General features: G+C 42.0%; 1 protein-coding gene, 1 non-coding gene and 1 pseudogene across 3 annotated transcripts in view; 1 reads left to right on the forward strand and 2 right to left on the reverse strand.

Annotated features, from left to right (window-relative positions):
* The first annotated feature begins 52 nt into the window (after positions 1–52).
* The window catches only part of INTS2 (integrator complex subunit 2), a 64,288-nt gene continuing 42,199 nt past the window's right edge, over positions 53–22,141 (forward strand). For both annotated transcript variants that reach the window (XM_066262735.1, XM_066262736.1), the window contains exons 1-8: positions 53–117; positions 1,319–1,625; positions 3,785–3,923; positions 6,512–6,614; positions 9,644–9,757; positions 16,679–16,809; positions 17,367–17,540; positions 21,061–21,287. In XM_066262735.1, coding sequence (XP_066118832.1) covers positions 108–117; positions 1,319–1,625; positions 3,785–3,923; positions 6,512–6,614; positions 9,644–9,757; positions 16,679–16,809; positions 17,367–17,540; positions 21,061–21,287 — 1,205 coding nt within the window. In that variant the 5' untranslated portion in view covers positions 53–107. The remainder of the gene's footprint in view (positions 118–1,318; positions 1,626–3,784; positions 3,924–6,511; positions 6,615–9,643; positions 9,758–16,678; positions 16,810–17,366; positions 17,541–21,060; positions 21,288–22,141) is intronic.
* LOC136327863 (U6 spliceosomal RNA) lies at positions 4,420–4,526 on the reverse strand. Its single transcript, XR_010729923.1, has one exon. It is a non-coding gene; the product is annotated as a U6 spliceosomal RNA (small nuclear RNA).
* On the reverse strand, positions 17,561–17,673 carry LOC136327705 (U2 spliceosomal RNA; annotated as a pseudogene).

The raw sequence follows: 22,141 nt of genomic DNA on the forward strand, positions 1-22,141 counted from the left end.
GGGCCCGCGCACGCGCACCGCGGGGGCAGCGCCGCCTCCGGGTTTCCTTTTGCAGCCGCTCTTCCTTCCAGTCCAGTACGGTGGCCGACGGGAGCCAGACTCTGGGGATGAATGAAGGTGCTGGATGCGGGTGGAAACACTCTCCTCCGCTTTCTACTCCCTTCAGTCCGGGTTCTGCCTTTGTGCGGTGACCCCATCCAGCCCCCATCGCACCGCTGACCCGACTGGTCCCTGCGTCAGGCTTCGTGGTGCCCAGGTCTACTCAGGGCACAGCTAGGGTCGCGGAATCCAGATTATCGCCTAGGCCCAACTTCGCACCGCGCTCTCTATTTCTACCGCGTCCCGCCGCTAGGACGCGAATTCCGAGTGGGGTCCCGGGAGGTTGTAGGGGAGAATTTAAGGTATGAGGCTTCCGCTACTCAGGCATTAGCGCGTTCCCAGGCTCTTGTCGGCTGTGTGCCCGACTTTTCTCAGCCAGAGGGACTGACTGGTTCTCGTTGCACCAGGGGCGAGACCTGTGCATACACAGGAACCTCTGCTCCATCGACGCACCCCCTGTTAAAAGCAAAGTAGCGTTTCTGTTCATGACTGTTACCCATGACGGCATTGGCTTGCTGACCCGTCCTTTTTTTTTTTTTTTTTTTTTGTCTCTGAATACTCCGGAGGACAGAGGTGCCCAAGTGGGACTCAGCTTTCTCCCATACCTAGTCGCACCTCCACAGCTGTTTTGTTTTGTTTTTTACCTAGGGTACGTAGGATAGTCTTAAGGCATCCAGAGTTTGAATCTGACATTGCTTTTGGCAACTGAGGCGATTTACCAATGCGAACTCTTGGAGTGTGGAAAGAGAAGCCTAACATTGTTTACATATGTTGGGTAGGCATGTGAAACTAAAGAGGTACAGAAGAGGAACATTCTTAATTATGCCATTCATTTTATTTTATGTTTGTGACACTCGTGACTGGTGTCATGGAGAAAGCTTGGACTGGGATATAGTAATGAATATTCAGCCTTGGCTTTGGTCACTAACTAGTAATATTACTATGAGCTTGTTCCTTAATCTCATGCTTCATATTCCTTCTTTGCAAAATAAGAGTATTAGAACAGAAAATCTCTAAGGCTAGAAGAGACATTTATTACCCTGTTTTCTTTCCCATTTTTCCAGATGGCAGTAGAAACAGGGAACCTTTAATGTTTTGGGAACCCTTTGTCAACATAGGAGCATATTAAAGATAAAGCACGTTCTTCAGGGTATTTAAAAAAAAGGTTCATATGTGGGAGTTACAACCTTTCTTTTTTCTTTTTTTTTTTTGTCATTAGGATCAACACTGACAATGACTGAGTGTACAAGCCTTCAGTTTGTCAGCCCTTTTGCTTTTGAGGCAATGCAGAAGGTGGATGTTGTTCGTTTGGCATCTTTAAGTGATCCAGAATTAAGACTTCTCCTGCCCTGCCTGGTGCGGATGGCACTTTGTGCTCCTGCTGACCAGAGCCAAAGCTGGGCCCAGGATAAAAAACTCATCCTTCGCCTTCTCTCTGGAGTGGAAGCTGTTAATTCCATTGTTGCATTGTTGTCTGTGGACTTTCATGCGTTGGAACAGGATGCCAGCAAAGAACAGCAGCTTAGGTAATGTTATGTTATATATGTGGATTGGGATTTCCCAAAGAAGGAATCAAATATTTTTTGGAGCTTTTTGGGGCTTTTTATTGGATATATTCCACCATAAGAGAGAACATTGAGAGTCTAAACTTTGGAGAGCATTTTACTTCGTTTTCTTCTATTTATAGTTAAAATTATTTTAAATTTCATATTATAAAATGTTGTATAGAGAAGTTTAGAAATATATGCTGTTGTATTCAGGCTAAACCGATTAGGCCAGTTACTCTTGGTGGAAATGTGTAGAGTAAGTTTCCCTAGAGCAGAAGGAATTTTGGGAGACTTATTTATTTATTTTTTTTTGAGAGAGAGAGAGAGACAGGAAGGGAGGAAGGGAGACAGGAAGGGAGAGAGATGAGAAACATCCACTCATAGTTGAGCCACTTTAGTTGTTCATTGATTGTTTCTCATATGTGCCTTGGGTGGTTGGGGGTGCTCAACCTGAGCTAGTGAACCCTTGCTCAAGCCAGCGACCTTGGACTCAAGCCAGTTTCCTTAGGCTTCAAGCCGGTAACCTTTGGATCATGTTGATGATCCTGTGTATAAGCTGGTGAGTCTGTACTGGCGAGCCCGTGCTCAAGCCAGCAACCTTCAGGGTTTCAAACCTGGGACCACAGTGACCCAGATCGATGATCTATCCACTGCACCACCAGTGGTCAGGTCACCTGGGAGGTTTTTTTATTTTATTTATTTTTTTGGTGAGAGAGCCAGAGAGAGGGACAGACAGACAAGAAGGGAAAGAGAGAGAGAGAGAGATGGGAAGCATCAACTCTTCATTGTGGTAGCTTAGTTGTTCATTGATTGCTTTCTCATATGTGCCTTGACCAGGGGGCTATAGTGACCCCTTGCTCAAGCCAGAGACCTTGGGTTCAAATTGGTAAGCCTTGCTCAAACCAGATGAGCCTGCGCTCAAGCTGGCGACCTTGGGGTTTCGAACCCGGGTCCTTCGTGTCCCAGTCTGATATTCTATCTACTATGCCACCACCTGACCATGTACCTGGGAGGTTTTTTAAAGCTTACATTGATTCCCCAAAATTCTGGGGAGATACTTTGTTCTTCCCTGGTCATTGTGAATCCAATAGAGAACCACTGTTGTTAATGAAAAGTGGGTTATTTTTTTTGTTGTTGTTAGTTTGGTTTAAAACATTTTTTTTTTTTTGTGACAGAGATAGAGGGACAGATAGGGACAGACAGACAGGAAGGGAGAGAGATGAGAAACATCAGTTCTTTGTTGTGGCTCTTTAGCTGTTCATTGATTGCTTTCTCATATGTGCTTTGACCGGGGATGCTACAGCAGAGCAGGTTACCCCATGCTCAAGCCAGTGACCTTGGGCTCAAGCCAGCGACCAGGGGGTCATGTCTATGACCTTGCGGCTCAAGCCAGAGACCCCATGCTCAAGCTGGTGAGCCCGTGCTCAAGCCAGATAAGCCTGTGCTCAAGCCAGCGACCTTGGGATTTTGTACCTCGGTCCTCTGTGTCCCAGTTTGACGCTTTATCCACTGCGCCACCACCTAGTCAGGCTAAACCAAAAATTTTTTTAATTTATTGATTTTAGAGAGAGAGGAAGGATGAGAGAGAGACATTGATTTGTTGTTCCACTCATCGGTATTTATGCATTCATTGGTTGATTCTTCTTTTTTTTTTTTTAAATTTTATTTATTCATTATAGAGAGGAGAGAGAGTGAGGAGAGAAGGGGGGAGGAGCAGAAAGCATCAACTCCCATATGTGCCTTGACCAGGCAAGCCCAGGGTTTTGAACCGGCAACCTCAGCGTTTCCAGGTTGACACTTTATCCACTGCACCAACACAGGTCAGGCTCATTGGTTGATTCTTGTACATGCCCTAACCGTGGATCAAACCTGCAACCTTGGCGTTCTGGGACAATACTCTAATTAACCGGACCAGGACTTGAAAGTGGGTGTTAACTATCATTTGTGATGGAATCTACTTCAGTTGTGATTTCCTGAATAGGTAGAGAAACTAAGTAATATTTCAGAAGTAAAACATTCATGGAATGTAATAAAAAAATTCATTCTTTTGTAGGTTATTTCAATTAAAAATAACTTCTCTACTAATGTCTGTGCCACTGTTCTCATAATTGTTGTTTTGCATGTTTGTTCTTTATTAGGCATAAACTTGGAGGAGGCACTGGCGAGAGCATCCTGGTATCACAGCTTCAGCATGGACTTACATTAGAGTTTGAACACAGTGATTCACCTCGTCGACTGCGTCTTGTGCTTAGTGAACTATTAGCAATTATGAACAAGGTACATTTATTTTAATCACAGTTCAAAATATGCATTATTAGCCTGACCTGTGTTGGTACAGTGGATAAAGCGTGACCTGGAATGCTGAGGTCACTGGTTCGAAACCCTGGGCTTGCCTGGTCAAGGCATATATGGGAGTTGATGCTTCCTGCTCCTTCCCCCTTCTCTCTCTCTCTCTCTCTCTCTCTCGTCTCTAAAATGAATAAATAAAAATAAAATAAACTTTTAAAAAATATGCATGATTTGATGTCTACATATAGAAGGTAGAAACAGAGACAAGAACACAGGCGGTATACAGTATACATCCTCTTCTACACATATATTTCTTTTCATTATGTGTTTTCCTTTCAAAGTCCTGAAAGGATGTTAAATGCATGTCTCAAGGCTTTCTTTTTCATATCAATTTTTCTCTCATTTATGCCTACTCTATATCCTCCAGCATAGGAGTTTTTTCTGTATGGAGTTTATACAGTGGCTTCCTTTTTTTTTTTTAAAAAAAAATATGGAACGCTTCACGAATTTGCGTGTCATCCTTGCGCAGGGGCCATGCTAATCTTCTTTGTATCCTTCCAATTTTAGTATATGTGCTGCTGAAGTGAGCACTACAGTGGCTTCTTAATAGTTAGACCCGTAAGATTACCTTTATAGGATAAAATTGTTGTGATATAGGCCCTGGCCGGTTGGCTCAGTGGTAGAGTGTTGGCCTGGCGTGCAGGAGTCCCAGGTTCGATCCCGGTCAGGGCACACAGGAGAAGTGCCCATCTGCTTCTCCACCCCTCCCCCTCTCCTTCCTCTCTATCTCTTCCCTCCCGCAGCCAAGGCTCCATTGGAGCAAAGTTGGCCCAGGCGCTGAGGATGGCTCCATGGCCTCTGCCTCAGTCGCTAGAATGGCTCCCGCTGCATTGGGCAACATCCCAGATTGGCAGAGCATTGCCCCCTGGTGGGCATTCTGGGTGGATCTGGTCAGGCACATGCAGGAGTCTATTTGTCTACCTCCCCGCTTCTAACTTCCTGGGTGGGGGAGAAGTGATATATAACTAAAAAAATGTACACAGTTCCTTCAGACATGAATGAGCATTAATTACCTCTTAATACAATAGTGAGTAGGGAGTATCAAAGCTGAACTGGATGTAGGGTCATTGGTTAACCTCACTCACTAGATGACTGAATTGCTTCTGTAAAGTAAAGAAGGCTTTTCAACTTCTCATGTCAGCAAAACAATAGATTATTTTAGGTCATGGGCCTTTGAGTAATTATGGTTAATTGATACTCTAAATTTTAAATTTTTTAATGTGAGGGGTCTATTATATAATTAACTAAATTGGATCTTTATAATAAGACTTAATTGAGATTAGTTTTAGAATTTTAGAGGAAAAGTTATTAAAATTTCAAGGTCAGTAAATTTATAATAAATAAAAGTGTAGTTTTATAAATTGTGGAGAAAAAAACTAATTCTGTTTTCAAAGAAAATACTTGGTAAAAGGTGCAGGGTTCATCACTTTTAGATAGTTTTTAAGCTATGTTACAAATCTTTAAAAAATTTCTTTCTATTACAATTATTTCTACTTATTTTTAAATGTATTGAAAGTCTTTAATTTCAACTAATATTTTTCCTATATCTTTTTCTCAATACCTCATTTGATGGCTCTAAGTAAATAAGTGATTTTTATCTTACAGGTTATTTCCAGTATTTCAGTTCAGCACTTTTTAGTATATGAGAAATGTGTTGCCTGACCTGTGGTGGCACAGTAAATAAAGCGTCGACCTGGAATACTGAGGTCGCTGGTTTGAAACCCTGGGCTTGCCTGGTCAGGGCACATATGGGAGTTGATACTTCCTGCTCCTCCCCCCTTCTCTCTCTCTCTCTCTCTCTCTCCCTACTTCCCTTTCTCTTTCTCTCTCTCTCCTCTCTGGAAAAAAATATTGAATAAACTCTTTAAAAAAAAGTATGTGGGAAATGTGTTGATGAAACTACGAAAATTTCAAAAAAGTTAGTAGGTACTTTTGTTGACCTAAATATTCTCTCTGTTTTTCTCGCAGTTCATTTGGTATTGATCATTAATTTATATTTGTTATACTGCTTTAGGTTTATAGTTTTTTTATATTATTTCCTGCTACAACTTATGAGGATAGTATATAGAGATCTGATTAATAATTAATGTGACTGGTAGTCAGTTAAATTGGTTAAAAATTTATGGAATCTTGCATATTCTGATGCAATATATTAATGACATATTAAGAGATAATGCTGTGTCACCTGACCTGTGGTGGCACAGTGAATAAAGCGTCGATCTGGAAATGCTGAGGTCGCCGGTTCGAAACCCTGGGCTTGCCTGGTCAAGGCACATATGGGAGTTGATGCTTCCAGCTCCTGCCCCCCTTCTCTCTCTCCTCTCTCTCTCTGTCTCTCCCTCTCCTCTCTAAAATGAATAAATAATTAAAAAAAATAAAAAAAAAGCATAGTAGCTATAACATTAAAAAAAAAGATGATGTGTAAATTTAACAAATAATTACAAAATTAGTAAAGGATTTAATTAATTAACTGAAATTAATAGAGTTAATCTTGTCTTTCTTTTTCTTTTATTGAGGTTTCTGAATCCAGTGGAGAATTTTTTTTCAAGTCATCTGAGCTATTTGAGAGTCCAGTCTATTTGGAGGAAGCTGCAGATGTACTTTGTATTTTACAAGCAGGTACTGTAATGAGTGCTAAGAAACATTCCAGAAATAGTTTTTTTGTTAAATGATACTGTATAACTTATAAACCTGGCATGTACCTTAAGGCTTAAATCAAAAAAGACCAATAGTAGGTCAGTGATTAAATAAATTATATTTCAACCTGACCAGGTGGTGGTGCAGTGGATAGAGCGTCGGTCTGGACCCCAGGTTTGAGACCCCAAGGTCACCAGTGTGAGCCCAGGTTTATCCAGCTTGAGCGTGGGCTCACTGACTTGAGTGTGGGATGATGGGCATGACCCTGTGGTTGCTGGCTTGAGCCCAAGGTTGCTGGCTTGAGCAAGAGATCACTGGCTCAGCTGGAGCCCTCTGGTCAAGGCACATACGAGAAAGCAATCAATGAACAACTAAAGTGACACAACTATGAGTTAATACTTCTCATCTCTCTCCCTTCCTGTCTGTCTGGCCCTGTCTGTCCCTCTCTCTGTCTCTGTCTCTCTTAAAAATAAATAAATAATATTCCATAGTATGGAATATTACACAGCCATTAAAATGGTGTATTTGAAGAAATTTTAATGATTTTGGAAAATGTTCACGGTATATTAAAATAAAAAATGTAAAGGGCAAAATGGTACATAGAATATAATCTCAGTTTTGTTAAAAGTTAAAACAATACCCATAGGGGGTTTAAAATAAAATATTTAATTATTAAGGGAGAGGCAGGGAGGCAGAGAGACAGACTCTCGCATGCACCCCGACCAGGATTTACCTGGCAAGCCCCCTACAGGGCGATACTCTGCCCATCTGGGGCTGTTGCTCCATTGTTCGGCAACCTGAGGTGAGGCCATGGTGCCATTCACAGTGCCTGGGGCCAACTTCCTCTAATGAGCCATGGCTGGGGGGTGAGGGGGATGGAGTAAAAGGGGAGGGGTGGAAAAGCATATAGTTGCTTCTATTGTGTGCCCTGAACAGGAATTGAACCTGGGACTTACACATGCGAGGTTGACACTGTACCACTGACCCAAGCGGCCAAGCCAAATAAAATATCATATTTCAGATGATTAACTTTGACTGATGGAATTAGAAGTAGTCTGATAATAGATATTCTGATTAGATTTAAAGATGGAGAGCAGTTTCACTCGGTGGCTGCGCACCTGTAATTCCAGCTCCTGGGGAGGCTGAGGCTGGCAGATCGTGGGTCCCCAGTGGTTTGGAATTACAGCTCTGTGTAGAGCAGATGTCTGCACTGGGCCTGGCACCAGCATGGGACTCAGGAAGTCCGGGGGTACCAGATTGTCTAATGAGTGTGAGACCTGGCTCAGGCTTAACACGGAGTAAGTCAAACTCCCTGTGCTGGCTGGTGATGGGACCATGCCTGCAAGTAAAGCCAGTTCTGCCTGAACACCCAAAGAGTCCTGGTCTCTTTTTTTTAACTTCCTTTTTTAGGATTTCATTTTACTTATTTATTTAAAAAAAATTTTTTTTTTTTTAGATTTTATTTATTCATTTTTTTATAGAGAGGAGAGAGAGAGAATGAAAGAAAGAGAGTGGAGGGGGAGGAGCAGGAAGCATCAACTCCCATATGTGCCTTGACCAGGCAAGCCCAGGGTTTTTTTTTTTTTTTTTTTTTCTTCTGAAGCTGGAAACGGGGAGAGACAGTCAGACAGACTCCCGCATGCGCCCGACCGGGATCCACCCGGCACGCCCACCAGGGGCGACGCTCTGCCCACCAGGGGGTGATGCTCTGCCCCTCCGGGGCGTCGCTCTGCGGCTACCAGAGCCACTCTAGCACCTGGGGCAGAGGCCAAGGAGCCACCCCAGCGCCCAGGCCATCTTTGCTCCAATGGAGCCTTGGCTGCGGGAGGGGAAGAGAGAGACAGAGAGGAAGGAGGGGGTGGGGGGGTGGAGAAGCAAATGGGCGCTTCTCCTGTGTGCCCTGGCTGGGAATCGAACCCGGGTCCCCCGCACACCAGGCCGATGCTCTACCGCTGAGCCAACCGGCCAGGGCCAAGCCCAGGGTTTTGAACTGGCGACCTCAGCGTTCCAGGTCAGTGCTTTATCCACTGCGCCACCACAGGTCAGGCCTTACTTATTTATTTTTAAAAACATTTATTTATTGATTTTAGCGAGAGAGTGAGAAAGAGAGAGAGAGATAGGAACATTGATCTGTTCCTGTATGTGCTCTGACTAGGAATCAAACCAGCAAACACTTTGGGAGGATGCTTTAACCATCTGAGCTATCCAGCTATGGCTCAAAATTTTGTTTGTAAAAATCGTTATTCCCCAGTATTATATTTGCACACAGTGGACTACTTGACTTCACTAATAAGGTAGTATACATACTATTGTTAAAAATAAAAGGCATAGCCTGACCAGGCGGTGGCGCAGTGGATAGAGCGTCAGACTGGGATGCAGAGGACCCAAGTTCGAGACCCCGAGGTCGCCAGCTTGAGCATGGGCTCATCTGGCTTGAGCAAAAAGCTCAACAGCTTGGACTCAAGGTCGCTGGCATGAGCAAGCGATTACTCGGTCTGCTGAAGGCCCACGGTCAAGGCACATATGAGAGAGCAGTCAATGAACAGCTAAGGAGTCACAACGAAAAACTGATGATTGATGCTTCTCATCTCTCTCCGTTCTTGTCTGTCTATCCCTATTTATCCCTCTCTCTGACTCTCTCTCTGTCTCTGTAAAAAAATCAATAAATAAATAAATAAAAGGCATAAATATGCAAAGAAGATTTTAATGGAAATAACTCTTTGACCAGCTCTGCAGTGACGCAATGTTCTATGTTGTGCTAATACAGTTATGGGTTACTTGAAATGTGACTAATGTGACTGAGAAACTGAACTATTTTTAATTCAATTAAATTTAAATAGCGACATGTGGTTAGTGACTGTCCTGCTGGACAATTGAGGTCTAGACTATTAAAAGAAAATGCCTTAATTGATTTTAAATGACATCATTGAAATGTCAAAAGATGTTTAATGTATATATAATACAGTGAAATACCAGTTCTTTGTAATAACATTGCTTTTATTTTCTCATAGAGCTCCCTTCCCTGCTTCCTATAGTTGATGTAGCTGAAGCCCTGCTACATGTTAGGAATGGTTCCTGGTTCTTGTGTCTGTTGGTGGCCAATGTTCCTGATAGTTTCAATGAAGGTAAATATATTTTTTAAACGGGATATTGAAAAAATTTACTTGGGCATGTAAGGACGAATTTTGAGCTAAGAAGAAACTTTTTGAGGTTTCATTTGAGATTTTGTTTTTGAAAGTTTATTAGTAAGTACTAATTATATGAAAATTCAGTTTAGAGATTTTAAAATTGTTTTGAGATGAAAAATTTAAGTATAGTGAGTATATAGCAAGAAAACTTTTTATGCCCTTAGTCACCTGTGCTCTAATAGCATAGTAAAACACACTAAAAAATTAGAAGATATAACCACGATGCTCAGGGAGCAAAGGGGAGAGAAGACATACAGTGTATCTGTGAAATAGCCAGAGAGCAGTCAATGTTCTTTGTCCTTATTGCTTGCTATCAGTTTCCAGAAAAGTGTAGGGTAGAAATTGAGAAAAATTAACTGAAATTTTCACATCTATTTCAAACTACTAGTAATTGAAGATTATTGTTTGGGTCTGAGTGATTTAAAAATAAAAACACTTACTGAGCATGGTAATTTGCAAAGTGGGAGCCAAGGAGGAAAAAACACTGGATCTTGGGGTCCTAATTTCTGGTGTTATCACTTTTTGTGTGATTTCCATCAGGATACTTAACTTCTCATCTGTAAAATGGAGGTGTTGATAATATTTCCCTTATATTTCTGAGATTTATTGACTATCTCATGATATGTAAAAGCCCTTTGGAAGCTGTGTCCTTGCTGATTTTCTGTCTTCTTGTTCTATCAGTAACTGAAAGAACGGTGTTGTTATCTCCAGACATAATTGTGAATTTGTGTATTTCTTCTTTCAGTTTGTCTGTTTTTGTTTCATGTACTTTGAAGCTGTTATTGGGCCCATGTACATTTTGGATTGTTATATATATATATTTTTTTTTTTTTGTATTTTTCTGAACTGAGAAGTGAGGAGTTGGAGAGACAGACTCCCGCATGCGCCCCACTGGGGTCCACCCAGCATGTCCACCGGGGGCAATGCTTGGCCCCTCTGGGGTGTTGCTCTGCTACAATCAGAGCCATTCTAGAACCTGAACCAGAGGCTGTGGAGCCATCCTCAGTGCCCGGGCTAACTTTGCTCCAATGGAGCCTTGGCTATGGGAGGGGAAGAGAGAGATAAAGAGAAAGGGGGGGGAGGAAGGGTGGAGAAGCATATGGGCTCTTGTCCTTTGTGCTCTGGCCAGGAATTGAACCGGATCTTTAACACGCTGGGCTGATGCTCTCCCGCTGAGCCAACCGGCCTGGGCCATTACATCTTTTTGATGAATTGAGCCTTTTTCTTTTCCTTTTTTTTTTTTTTTTTTTTTTTGTATTTTTCTGAAGCTGGAAACGGGGAGAGACAGTCAGACAGACTCCCGCATGCGCCTGACCGGGATCCACCCGGCACGCCCACCAGGGGCGATGCTCTGCCCCTCCGGGGCGTCGCTCTGTTGCGACCAGAGCCACTCTAGCGCCTGGGGCAGAGGTCAAGGAGCCATCCCCAGTGCCCGGGCCATCTTTGCTCCAATGGAGCCTCGCTGCGGGAGGGGAAGAGAGAGACAGAGAGGAAGGAGAGGGGGAGGGGTGGAGAAGCAGATGGGCGCTTCTCCTGTGTGCCCTGGCCGGGAATTGAACCTGGGACTTCTGCACGCCAGGCCGACGCTCTACCACTGAGCCAACCGGCCAGGGCCCTCTTTTTTTTTTTTGATTTTACTTATTATAGGAGTTGATGCTTCCTGTTCCTCCCCCTTCTCTCTCTTTTCTCTCTAAAATGAATAAGTAAAATCTAATAAAAAAAAGGACTTTATTGATTTTAGAAAGAGGAGAGACAGAGAGAGATGGGGGGTAGGAAACATCAACTCGTAGTAGCTGCTTTTTGTGTGTGCCTTGACTGGGCAGGCCTGGGGTTTCAAACCGGCGACCTCAGCATTCCAGGTTGACAGTATCCATTGTGCCACCACAGGTTAGGGTTTCTTTTATTTTATTTTTTTATAGTTTTTTCATTGCCTGACCAGGCAGTGGCTCAGTGGATAGAGTGTCGAACTGGGATGCGGAGAACCCAGGTTCGAGACCCCGAGGTCGCCAGCTTGAGTGTGGGCTCATCAGTTTGAGCAAAGCTCACCAGCTTGGACCCAAGGTCACTGGCTTGAGCAAGGGGTTACTCAGTCGGCTGAAGGCCCACGGTCAAGGCACATATGAGAAAGCAATCAATGAGCAACTAAGGTGTCGCAATGAAAAACTAATGATTGATGCTGCTTATCTCTCTCCGTTCCTATCTGTCCCTGTCTATCCCTCTCTCTGACTCACTCTGTCTATGTAAAAAAAAAATTAAAAAAATAAAAATAATAAATAAATAAATTTTTTTTCATTAATTTGAGAGAGAGAGAGTGGAAGGAGTAGAGGGAAAGAGGGGATGAGAGAGAGAGAGAAAGAGGGAAAATTATGAACTTGTTAAGTTCTATTTAGTTGTGCACCATTGGTTGTTTCTTGTATGTGCCCCAACTGAGGATCAAACCCATGACATCGATGTGCTGGGAGGATGCTATATCTATCTAGTCACCCAGCCTGGGTCAAGCCTTTTTCTTTTTCATTATGACATGTCCTTTTTTATCCCTGGTAATATTCCGTCTTTTAAAGCAGGGGTAGTCAACCTTTTTATACCTACTGCCCACTTTTGTATCTCTATTAGTAGTAAAATTTTCTAAACGCCCACTGGTTCCGTAGTAATGGTGATTTATAAAGTAGGGAAGTAACTTTACTTTATAAAATTTATAAAGCAGAGTTAACAGCAAGTTAAAGCATATAATAATAATTACTTACCAAGTACTTTATGTCAGATTTTCGCTAAGTTTGGCAGAATAAATCTATAAAACAACTTACTATAGTTAAATCTATCTTTTTATTTATACTTTGGTTGCTCTGCTACCTCCCACCATGAAAGCTGGAACGCTCACTAGTGGGCGGTAGGGACCAGGTTGACTACCACTGTTTTAAAGGCTATCTGGCCCTGACCATATAACTTGGTTGGTTAGCATTGTTGCGATATGCAAAGGTTGTGGGTTCAATTTCTGGTCAGAGTACATACAGGAACATATTGATGTTTCTGTCTCTTTCTCCTTTCCTCTCTCTCCAAAATCAATAAATAAATTTAAAAAAAGTCTACTTTATCTGATATTAATATAGCCATATCAGCTTTCTTGCAATTAGTATTGCAAGGTCTATATTTTTTTCCAGTTTAAAATTTTTGATCTGTGTCTTTATATATAAGTTGGGTTTTTGGTAGGTGGGTTTTTTTATAAACAGGTAGGTCTTTTGTTTTTGTGTTTGTTTTGTTTTGTTTTTGGTATTTTTCTGAAGTTGGAAACGGGAGGCAGTCAGACAGACTCCCGCATGCGCCCGACCGGGATCCACCCAGCATGCCCGCCAGGGGGCGATGCTCTGCCCATCTGAGGCATTGCTCTGTTGCAACCAGAGCCATTCTAGCGCCTGAGGCAGAGGCCATAGAGCCATCCTCAGCGCCCGGGCCAACTTTGCTCCAGTGGAGCCTCGGCGGCTGCGGGAGGGAAAGAGAGAGACAGAGAGGAAGGAGAGGGGGAGGGGTGGAGAAGCAGATGGGCGCTTCTCCTGTGTGCCCTGGCCGGGAATCGAACCTGGGACTCCTGCACGCCAGGCCGACACTCTACCACTGAGCCAACCGGCCAGGGCCAGACAGGTAGGTCTTTTTGAAGAAAGTTTAGTGGCACTTTCTACCTTTTTAATTATTTGATGTGATTATCATGGTGGTTAGATTGAAATGTGTCATCTTGCTGTTTCTTATTCTGTTTTCTCTCTTTTCCTTTATTTGGATTGAAATTTCTTACAATTCCATTTTATCTCACCACTGTCTTATTAACTATACTTTTTTGTTTCATTTTTTCTTTGCATTTATTTATTTATGTTCATAGGATTTATAGTATTCATCTTTAACTTGTGCCTGTCCTGGCCAGATAATTCAGTTGACAGAGTGTAGGCCCAAGCACAAAATTTGCCGGTTTGATCCCTGGTCAGGGCACATACAGGAACAGATTGATGTTCCTATCTCTTTCTTCTCTCTTCCCTTCCTCTCTCTCTAAAATAAATAAATAAAAATTTAACTTGTGGCAGTCTACTTTCAAATGATTTTATACCTCTTCACATATAATGTAATATACTTCTTTATCCCTCCTGTCCTTTGTGCCATTGTTATAGATTTTACTACTACATGTGTTATAAATCTCATAGTACATTTTTACTACTTTTGCTATGAACAGTTAATTGTATTATAAAGACTTTAAAAACACAGTGGGTTTCTGACCAGTGGCTCAGTGGATAGAGCATTTGCCTGGCGTATGGGTGTCCTGGGTTCAATCCTCAGTCAGGGCACACAGGAGAAGCGGCCATCTGCCTCTCCTCTGCCCTTTCTCCTCCTCTTCTGCAGCCAGTGGCTTGATTGGCTCGAGCATGGCCTGGGGTGCTGAGGATGGCTCTGTTGGAGCATATCAGCCTCAGGTACTAAAAATAGCTTGGTATTTGAGCATCAACCCCAGATGGGGTTGCCAGGTGGATCCCAGTCAGAGGCGCATGTGGAAGTCTGCCTCACTATCTCCCCTCTTCTCACTAAAAACTGTAAGTAAAAATAAAACACAACAGAAAAACATTTTTTCTTTATTCACATTTACCATTCTATGGTGCTCTTTATTCCTATTTTATAGCTCCACATTTCCATCTGGTAAAATCCCCCCCCCCCCGTTTTTTAGCTTGAAGAACTTTTTTTAAAACATGTCTTATAGTTAAGGTTTGCTGGTAACAAGTTTCCCCAGTTTTTATTTTTTTAATTTAATTTCACTTTTTGTGTGTGTGTGACAGAGACAGAGAGAGACAGAGAGAGAGACAGATAGGGACAGACAGACAGGAAGGGAGAGAGATGAGAAGCATCAGTTCTTTCTGTGGTACCTTAGTTATTCACTGATTGCTTTCTCATTTGTGCCTTGATTGGGGGGGCTACAGCAGAGTGAGTGACTCCTTGCTTGAGCCAGTGACCTTGGGCTTTAAGCCAGCGACCTTTGGGCTCAAGCCAGTGACCTTGCAATTCAAGTCAGCGACCTTTGGGCTCAAGCCAGTGACCATGGGGTCATGTCTATGATCCCACTCTTAAGCCAACCACCCCACACTCAAGCTGGTGAGCCCATGCTCAAGCCAGATGAGCCCATAGTCAAGCTAGCGACCTTGGGGTTTTGAACCTGGGTCCTCTGCTTCCCAGTTTGACGCGCTATCCCTGTGATGGCGAACCTTTTCATAAAAACCACCCACTTTTGCAGTGCTGGTCAACCTGGTCCCTCCTGCCCACTAGTGGGCTTCCAGCTTTCATGGTGGGTGGTAGCGGATGGCGCCGCCATCGGCCCACCATGAAAGCTGGAACTCCACTAGTGGGCAGGAGGGACCAGGTTGACCAGCACTGCAGAAGTGGGTGGTTTTTATAAAAAGGTTTGCCATCACGGCTCTATCTACTGCACCACTACCTGGTCAGGCCATTGGGTATAAAATAGTAAGATGACATTTTCTTTTAGTTCTTTCTCTCTCTCTCTTAGCAAAAGAAACAGAGAGGGGGGGGGATAGACAGGAGAGAGATGAGAAGCATAAACTTATAGTTGCGGCACCTTAGTTGATTGCTTTCATGTACCTTGACTGGGCTCCAGCTGAACCAGTGACCCCTTGCTCAGAACAGCTCCCCTGGGCTCAAGCCAGTGACCATGGGGCCATATCTACAATCCCATGTTAAAGCCAGAGAGCCTGCACTCAAGCTGGTGAACCTGTGCTCAAGCCAGATGAGCCTGTGCTCAAGCTGGTGACCTTGGAGTTTTGAACTTGGGTCCTCAGCATACCAGGCTGACACTTTATCTATTATGCCACCACCTGGTCAGGCTCTTTTAGCTCTTTCAAGTTGTCATTCTATTCTCTGTGGTAATTTTTATCTCTATTCTTGTGTACATGTTTTTTTTCCCTTCTGGCTACTTTATTTCTTCTTTCTACTTTTATGGTTTTCTTTTCAATTACTGGTTTTCAGAAATTTGATTATGATGTATCTGGTTATGATTTTTTTGTATTTATCCTGCTTGTAGTTTATTGAGTTTCTGGGTGTATAGTTTTCATCAAATTTGTAAATACACTGCTAACAAAAATTAGGGGATCGCCTGACCAGGCGGTGGTGCAGTGGATAGAGCGTTGGACTGGGATACCGAGGACCCAGGTTCGAGACCCTGCGGGCACTAGCTTGAGTGTGGGCTCATCTGGTTTGAGCAAAGAGCTCACCAGCTTGGACCCAAGGTCGCTGGCTCGAGCAAGGGGTTACTCAGTCTGCTGAGGGCCCACAGTCAAGGCACATATGAGAGAGCAATCGAAAAGCAAGGTGTTGCAATGCGTAATGAAAAACTAATGATTGATGCTTCTCATCTCTCTGTTCCTGTCTTTCTGTCCCTGTCTGTCCGTCTCTCTGACTCTCTCTCTCTGTATCTGAAAAAAAAAGTTGGTTTTGCATCTCATTTGCATAATCAAACAATTTTATCTGACTTATCATTTTCTGATGCTCTTATTTAATAAAAAAAATCAAATGCTTCTTTTTTTATCACTTCATTTTGAAATATCCCCTAATTTTTTGTGAGCAGTAATATTTTTGTCTTCTATTCCTTTTTTCTTTTTGGGACTCTAATTACAAGTATGTTTAACTATTTTGATATTGTCCCACAGGTCACCATGAATGTTTTAAGTTTCTTTTAGTCTTTGTTTTATTTTGACTAGTTTCTATTGCTATGCTTTCAAGTTCCCTAATCTTTTTTCTGTAGTGTCTAAGCTGCATGCATTTTTGATTCTGAAGGCTGAAAAAAATTTTTTTAAGTAATAAAGGGTATTCAATGTTCAGTTTGTAGGGGCCTGATCAAAAATGGAGAGCGACAAGATGAAGAAAGTGTTGGAGGAAGGCGCAGGACAGATGCCTTACGCTTCTTATGTAAAATGAATCCTTCTCAGGCCCTCAAGGTCCGAGGCATGGTGGTAAGAGATCTTAATTTTAAGAAACATAAGGCTTTATATTATGATCTAGAACTTTTTTCAAGATGGTTTTAGAATCTTGTAGAAAATGATAATTATATACTGAATACATTACCTTATTCTCTGGGTACCAGGGGTAGTCAACCTTTTTATATATACTGCCCACTTTTGGATCTCTGTTAGTGGTAAAATTTTCCAACCACCCACCGGTTTCACAATAATGGTGATTTATAAAGTAGGGAAGTAACTTTACTTTAAAGCAGAATTACAGCAAGTTAAAGCATATAATAATAATTTCGTACCAAGTACGTTATGTCGGATTTTTGCTAAGTTTGGCAGAATAAATTTTTATAAAACAACTTACTATAGTTACATCTATCTTTTTATTTATACTTTGGTTGCTCCGGTACCGCCCACCATGAAAGCTGGAATGCCCACTAGTGGGCAGTAGGGACCAGGTTGACTACTGCTGTTCTAAACTTTAGAGGCTTTAGATTCTGAAGCATCCTGGCCTTTTTCCATAGGATACTGAGTTCAATTTGTTTTCTTTGCTGTGTTAGGTGGAAGAATGTCACTTGCCTGGCCTTGGAGTAGCTTTGACATTGGATCACACTAAAAATGAAGTTAGTGAAGATGGAGTGACTGACTTGGTTTGTTTTGTTAGTGGTTTGCTTCTTGGAACAAATGCAAAAGTCCGGACTTGGTTTGGAACTTTTATCCGAAATGGACAGCAGGTGAGGGACAAATATCTGATATAGGTTAAGGATCAGGATATTTTGGCAATTAAGAAAAGAGGGAGAAACACTTTTATAAAACTAATAAGAACAGATACTACACTTGATCTTAGCCAAAATGCCAAGAAGTGATGAGAAGAAACACTTTTAGAATGATGTCATCAGACCAATAGTTCTCAAACTTCTTAGCCTCAGGACCCTCCTAACAGTAAAAAAAAAAAAAATTATTGTGGTTACCCAATAGGGGTAACCATCCAGGGGCTTGGATGACTTAAATTTGTAACAGAACTAAAATAGTTTACCTTCCCTTATGTACTTTTTTATTTTTTTATTTTTCTGAAGTTGGAAACGGGAACGCAGTCAGACAGACTCCCGCATGCACCCGACCAGGATCCACCCGGCACGCCCACCAGGGGACAATGCTCTGCCCATCTGAGGCGATGCTCTGTTGCAACCAGGGCCACTCTAGCGCCTGAGGCAGAGGCCACAGAGCCATCCTCAGTGCCCGGGCCAACTTTTGCTCCAGTGGAGCCTTGGCTGCAGGAGGGGAAGAGAGAGACAGAGAGGAAGGAGAGGGGGAGAGGTGGAGAAGTAGATGGGTGCTTCTCCTGTGTGCCCTGGCCGGGAATCGAACCCATGACTCCTGCACGCCAGGCCGATGCTCTACCACTGAGCCAACCGGCCAGGGCCTGTGTACTTGTATCTATTGATATTTACCATATTAGAAGTGACTGAAATAGTTGAAATATTAATTTATTTAAAAATAATAACCATCCATTGATTCTTGGCTTTTTGGCTAAGATCAGGTGTAAAAGTAATAATAATCCTAAGTGTGAACATAACATATTTTTAATGAAAAATAGCCGTATTTCTAAAACAAAAAAATATATAGTGAGAAGAGTGGTGGTATTTTACATTTTTTGCAAATCTTTAATGTTTGGCTTAAAGAAGCCTTTGGAAAACTGCACTGTACCATTGTGAAAAAACAATAGTAAAAATGGCTGATAATGTCTTAGTATTACTGAGGACATATTCTTGACCTTTTGGACTCCCTGAAAATGTGTGAGAATCTCCAGGGTTCCAGGTTAGACTCATGAGAACTGCTGCATTAGGTTATCACATAAGTTCTGTATCCATGTTCTGCTTTATTTTTAGCCCATTTGAAAAAGTTTTAAGCTTTGCTTTTTAAAAGGAAGTTAACATTTATTGTGTACTTTCTATATGTCATTCAGCATGCTAAAGCACTTTCTATGCTTATCTTCTATTTACTGTCCTTTATGTGCAATAAATTCTCATTTGAACTTAATGTTATTATTAGAGCAGGTTTATCATTTATGTGGAAACACTATAAAAGTAATAGCTAACATTTGCCTAGTCCAGTGGTTCTCAAACTTTTTGAAGTAGGGGCGCAATTAAAATCCTACAAATAATTGTAGGTGCACTATATACAAATTTCTGAGAAATATGTTATAATAATTAAGTCAGATATTAAAGAAAAAAATATAAAGCATGCTTTTATGGTAATTAAATGAAATAAATACAAAAAAATTAAATTTATTCTGACATTAAAAAACATTTTTATGTTACATTTTTTGAGTTATGGTTTTTAGAATTTGTATAAAAGAGAGGTTACAAAAAAAAAAACAAGGCCCTGGCCGGTTGGCTCAGTGGTAGAGCATTGGCCTGGCGTGCAGGAGTCCCAGGTTCGATTCCCGGCCAGAGCACACAGGAGAAGTGCCCATCTGCTTCTCCACCCCTCCCCCTCTCCTTCCTCTCTGTCTCTCTCTTCCCCTCCCACAGCCAATGCTCCATTGGAGCAAAGTTGGCTTGGGCGCTGAGGATGGCTCTGTGGCCTCTGCCTCAGGCGCTAGAATGGCTCTGGTTGCAACAGAGCAACGCCTCTGATGGGCAGAGCATCGTCCCCTGGTGGGCATGCCAGGTGGATCCTGGTCGGGTGCATGCGGGAGTCTGTCTGACTGCCTTCCCGTTTCCAACTTCAGTAAAATACAAAAAAATAAACAACAAAAAAGTTATCTTTTTATATATATAGATACATTCTTAGTAAGATTTAGTAAATTCAGCAGGCCCTGGTTCAAATGTGTTTTTTTCATTCTTGTGTTTATGAGAAACATGAGCCTGATGTGTCCTAGTGATTTCTTCAATGTTTGGGCATATATTTGAAAGGCAAACTCTCATTTCCTCATTAATACATTGAAGAATTCTTCTCTTTTTACTCTTAATTGTGTTGAGGGTAGAAAATCCTAATTTACATAAATAGGATGTTGAAAATTGTAGTAAAATGTTCAAAGCTTTTTTAGATATTGCCACATATTCTTCTTTTATAGAAATCCAAAAGGCTTCAAGAGACAATTTCTTATGTTTAATCATCAATCCAGAACCCCCACCATACTTACCATCTTAACTTTTCACCAAACAAAGGATAGAAGAAACTTGCCTCCAGTCTTTCCGGGGAACATGGGGGGTAGTGTAAACAATCCAGCACCACAGCTTAACAGCCTTTTGCAACCTAATCAGGCAAGTGAGGTGGGGGGTTGGGCAGACTGTCAGCTTACAGCCAATTCCCCACACCTCTGTCCCCCCAAAAATCTAAACTCCAGAAACCTTGTTGGGTTTTTCATCCCCAACAGGCACATATTTCTCTGGAACACCATAGGGCACACCTGGAAATCTTCTAAGGTGTGCCAGTGTGCCCTGGCACACACTTTGAGAACCACTGGCCTAGTCCTTTACAGTTTAGAACTGCTTTCATATGTATTATCTGTTTGTTCATTCATTCTTCTATTAAACAGATAGTGAGTGCTTGTTGTATGTCAGGCACAACAATAGGTCCTTCCGAGTAAGAGATGGCTAAGATACTATCTGTGCCTGAAAAACTGTGCAGGTGATAAACTTATAAACTCTTAATTTACAACAGCCCTGGAAGTTAAATATTGTTAATAAAATATTAATTTCCTTGTTATTAAGGAAATTTGGGTTCAGACAAGATAACTAGTACACCTAAAAGTACTTAATTAGTAGAACTGCAGGAGTCTCAAACTCACGGCCTGCCGAACAATTTTGTGCGGCCCGCAGACTAGTTTTCGTGGATTAGTCTGCGGGCCGCACAAAATTGTTCGGCGGGCCGCATGCGGCCCGCAGGCCGCAAGTTTGAGACCCCTGATCTAATGTCTCTAAAATATGAGCACTTTCTACAATACCACATACGTCTTCATTAGTTATTATGTATTTGAAGTACCATATAAATGATACTTTACAACTCAAATTGTAATGATTTTAGTATTTTCTGTACAACCAATCCAAATTAGGGTAAGTTGACTATTCTTAAAATGAACCAGTAAATTTTGAGTATGCTCGATTGGTTAAAATGAGATTCTGTCTTTATGACAATCTCCCTAAATGGGTCAATTTCAAGTGTTTAACTGGGGAGCTTTGTGTGAGCTACCATTTTCTTACTAAGTGCTCCATGCTTTCTTCTTTCTGTGGTTCATATTTCTTACAGAGAAAAAGAGAGACCAGTAGTTCTGTCCTTTGGCAAATGAGAAGGCAGCTTCTTCTGGAGTTGATGGGCATTCTTCCCACAGTAAGAAGTACCCGCATTGTGGAAGAAGCTGATGTGGAGATCGAGCCCAATGTGTCTGTGTATTCGGGGCTGAAAGAAGAGCATGTTGTGAAAGCCAGTGCACTCTTACGTCTGTACTGTGCTTTGATGGGGATCGCTGGACTCAAGTATTCAATAATTTGATATTTACCTTTTTATCATTTTACTTTCTTGTTTCTAATCCCAAGAAAGTGAGCCAATGGCCTTTTATTCTGAGGATTTAGGTTTTCTATTGGGTTTAGGTTAGTGGGCTGGCTTATATGAAGAATGAAGACCTAAGGCAGATATCCCTACCTGGGATGTATCTATCTATTTTGGTGTGATTGTAAATATAATTATGTTTATATAGAATGGACCAAAGCAGTTTAAGAAACCTTTGATTTCACCGTGGCTTAACCTGAGTGTAATGAATGATCTGTGAGAGATTCTTTACCTAGCCGGTGCAGCTAGTTGAAGGAAATCTCTCCTATGTTTCCTATTATAGCTAAGATCATAAATTGGTTTTTTTTGTTTATTTTATTTTATTTTACAGAGACAGAGAGAGAGTCAGAGAGAGGGATAGACAGGGACAGACAGACAGGAACGGAGAGATGAGAAGCATCAATCATTAGTTTTTTTGTTGTGCATTGCAACACCTTAATTGTTCATCGACTGCTCTCCCATATGTGCCCTGACCGCGGGCCTTCCGCAGACTGAGTAACCCCTTGCTCGAGCCAGCGACCTTGGGCTCAAGCTGGTGAGATTTTGCTCAAACCAGATGAGCCCTCGCTCAAGCTGGCGACCTTGGGGTCTCGAACCTGGGTCCTCAGCATCCCAGTCCGATGCTCTATCCACTGCGCCACCGCCCAGTCAGGCAAGATCATAAATTGTTTATAATTGATATGATATGGTTATTAAACACAAAGTTCATTATTGGGACAGTGCACTATATCTTTTTAAAGAATGTCCTCAACTTTTTTACACAGTCCTCACTTTGTATGTC

The sequence above is a fragment of the Saccopteryx bilineata genome, chromosome 2 (assembly GCF_036850765.1).
Source record: "Saccopteryx bilineata isolate mSacBil1 chromosome 2, mSacBil1_pri_phased_curated, whole genome shotgun sequence".
Taxonomy (NCBI): Eukaryota; Metazoa; Chordata; class Mammalia; order Chiroptera; family Emballonuridae; genus Saccopteryx; species Saccopteryx bilineata.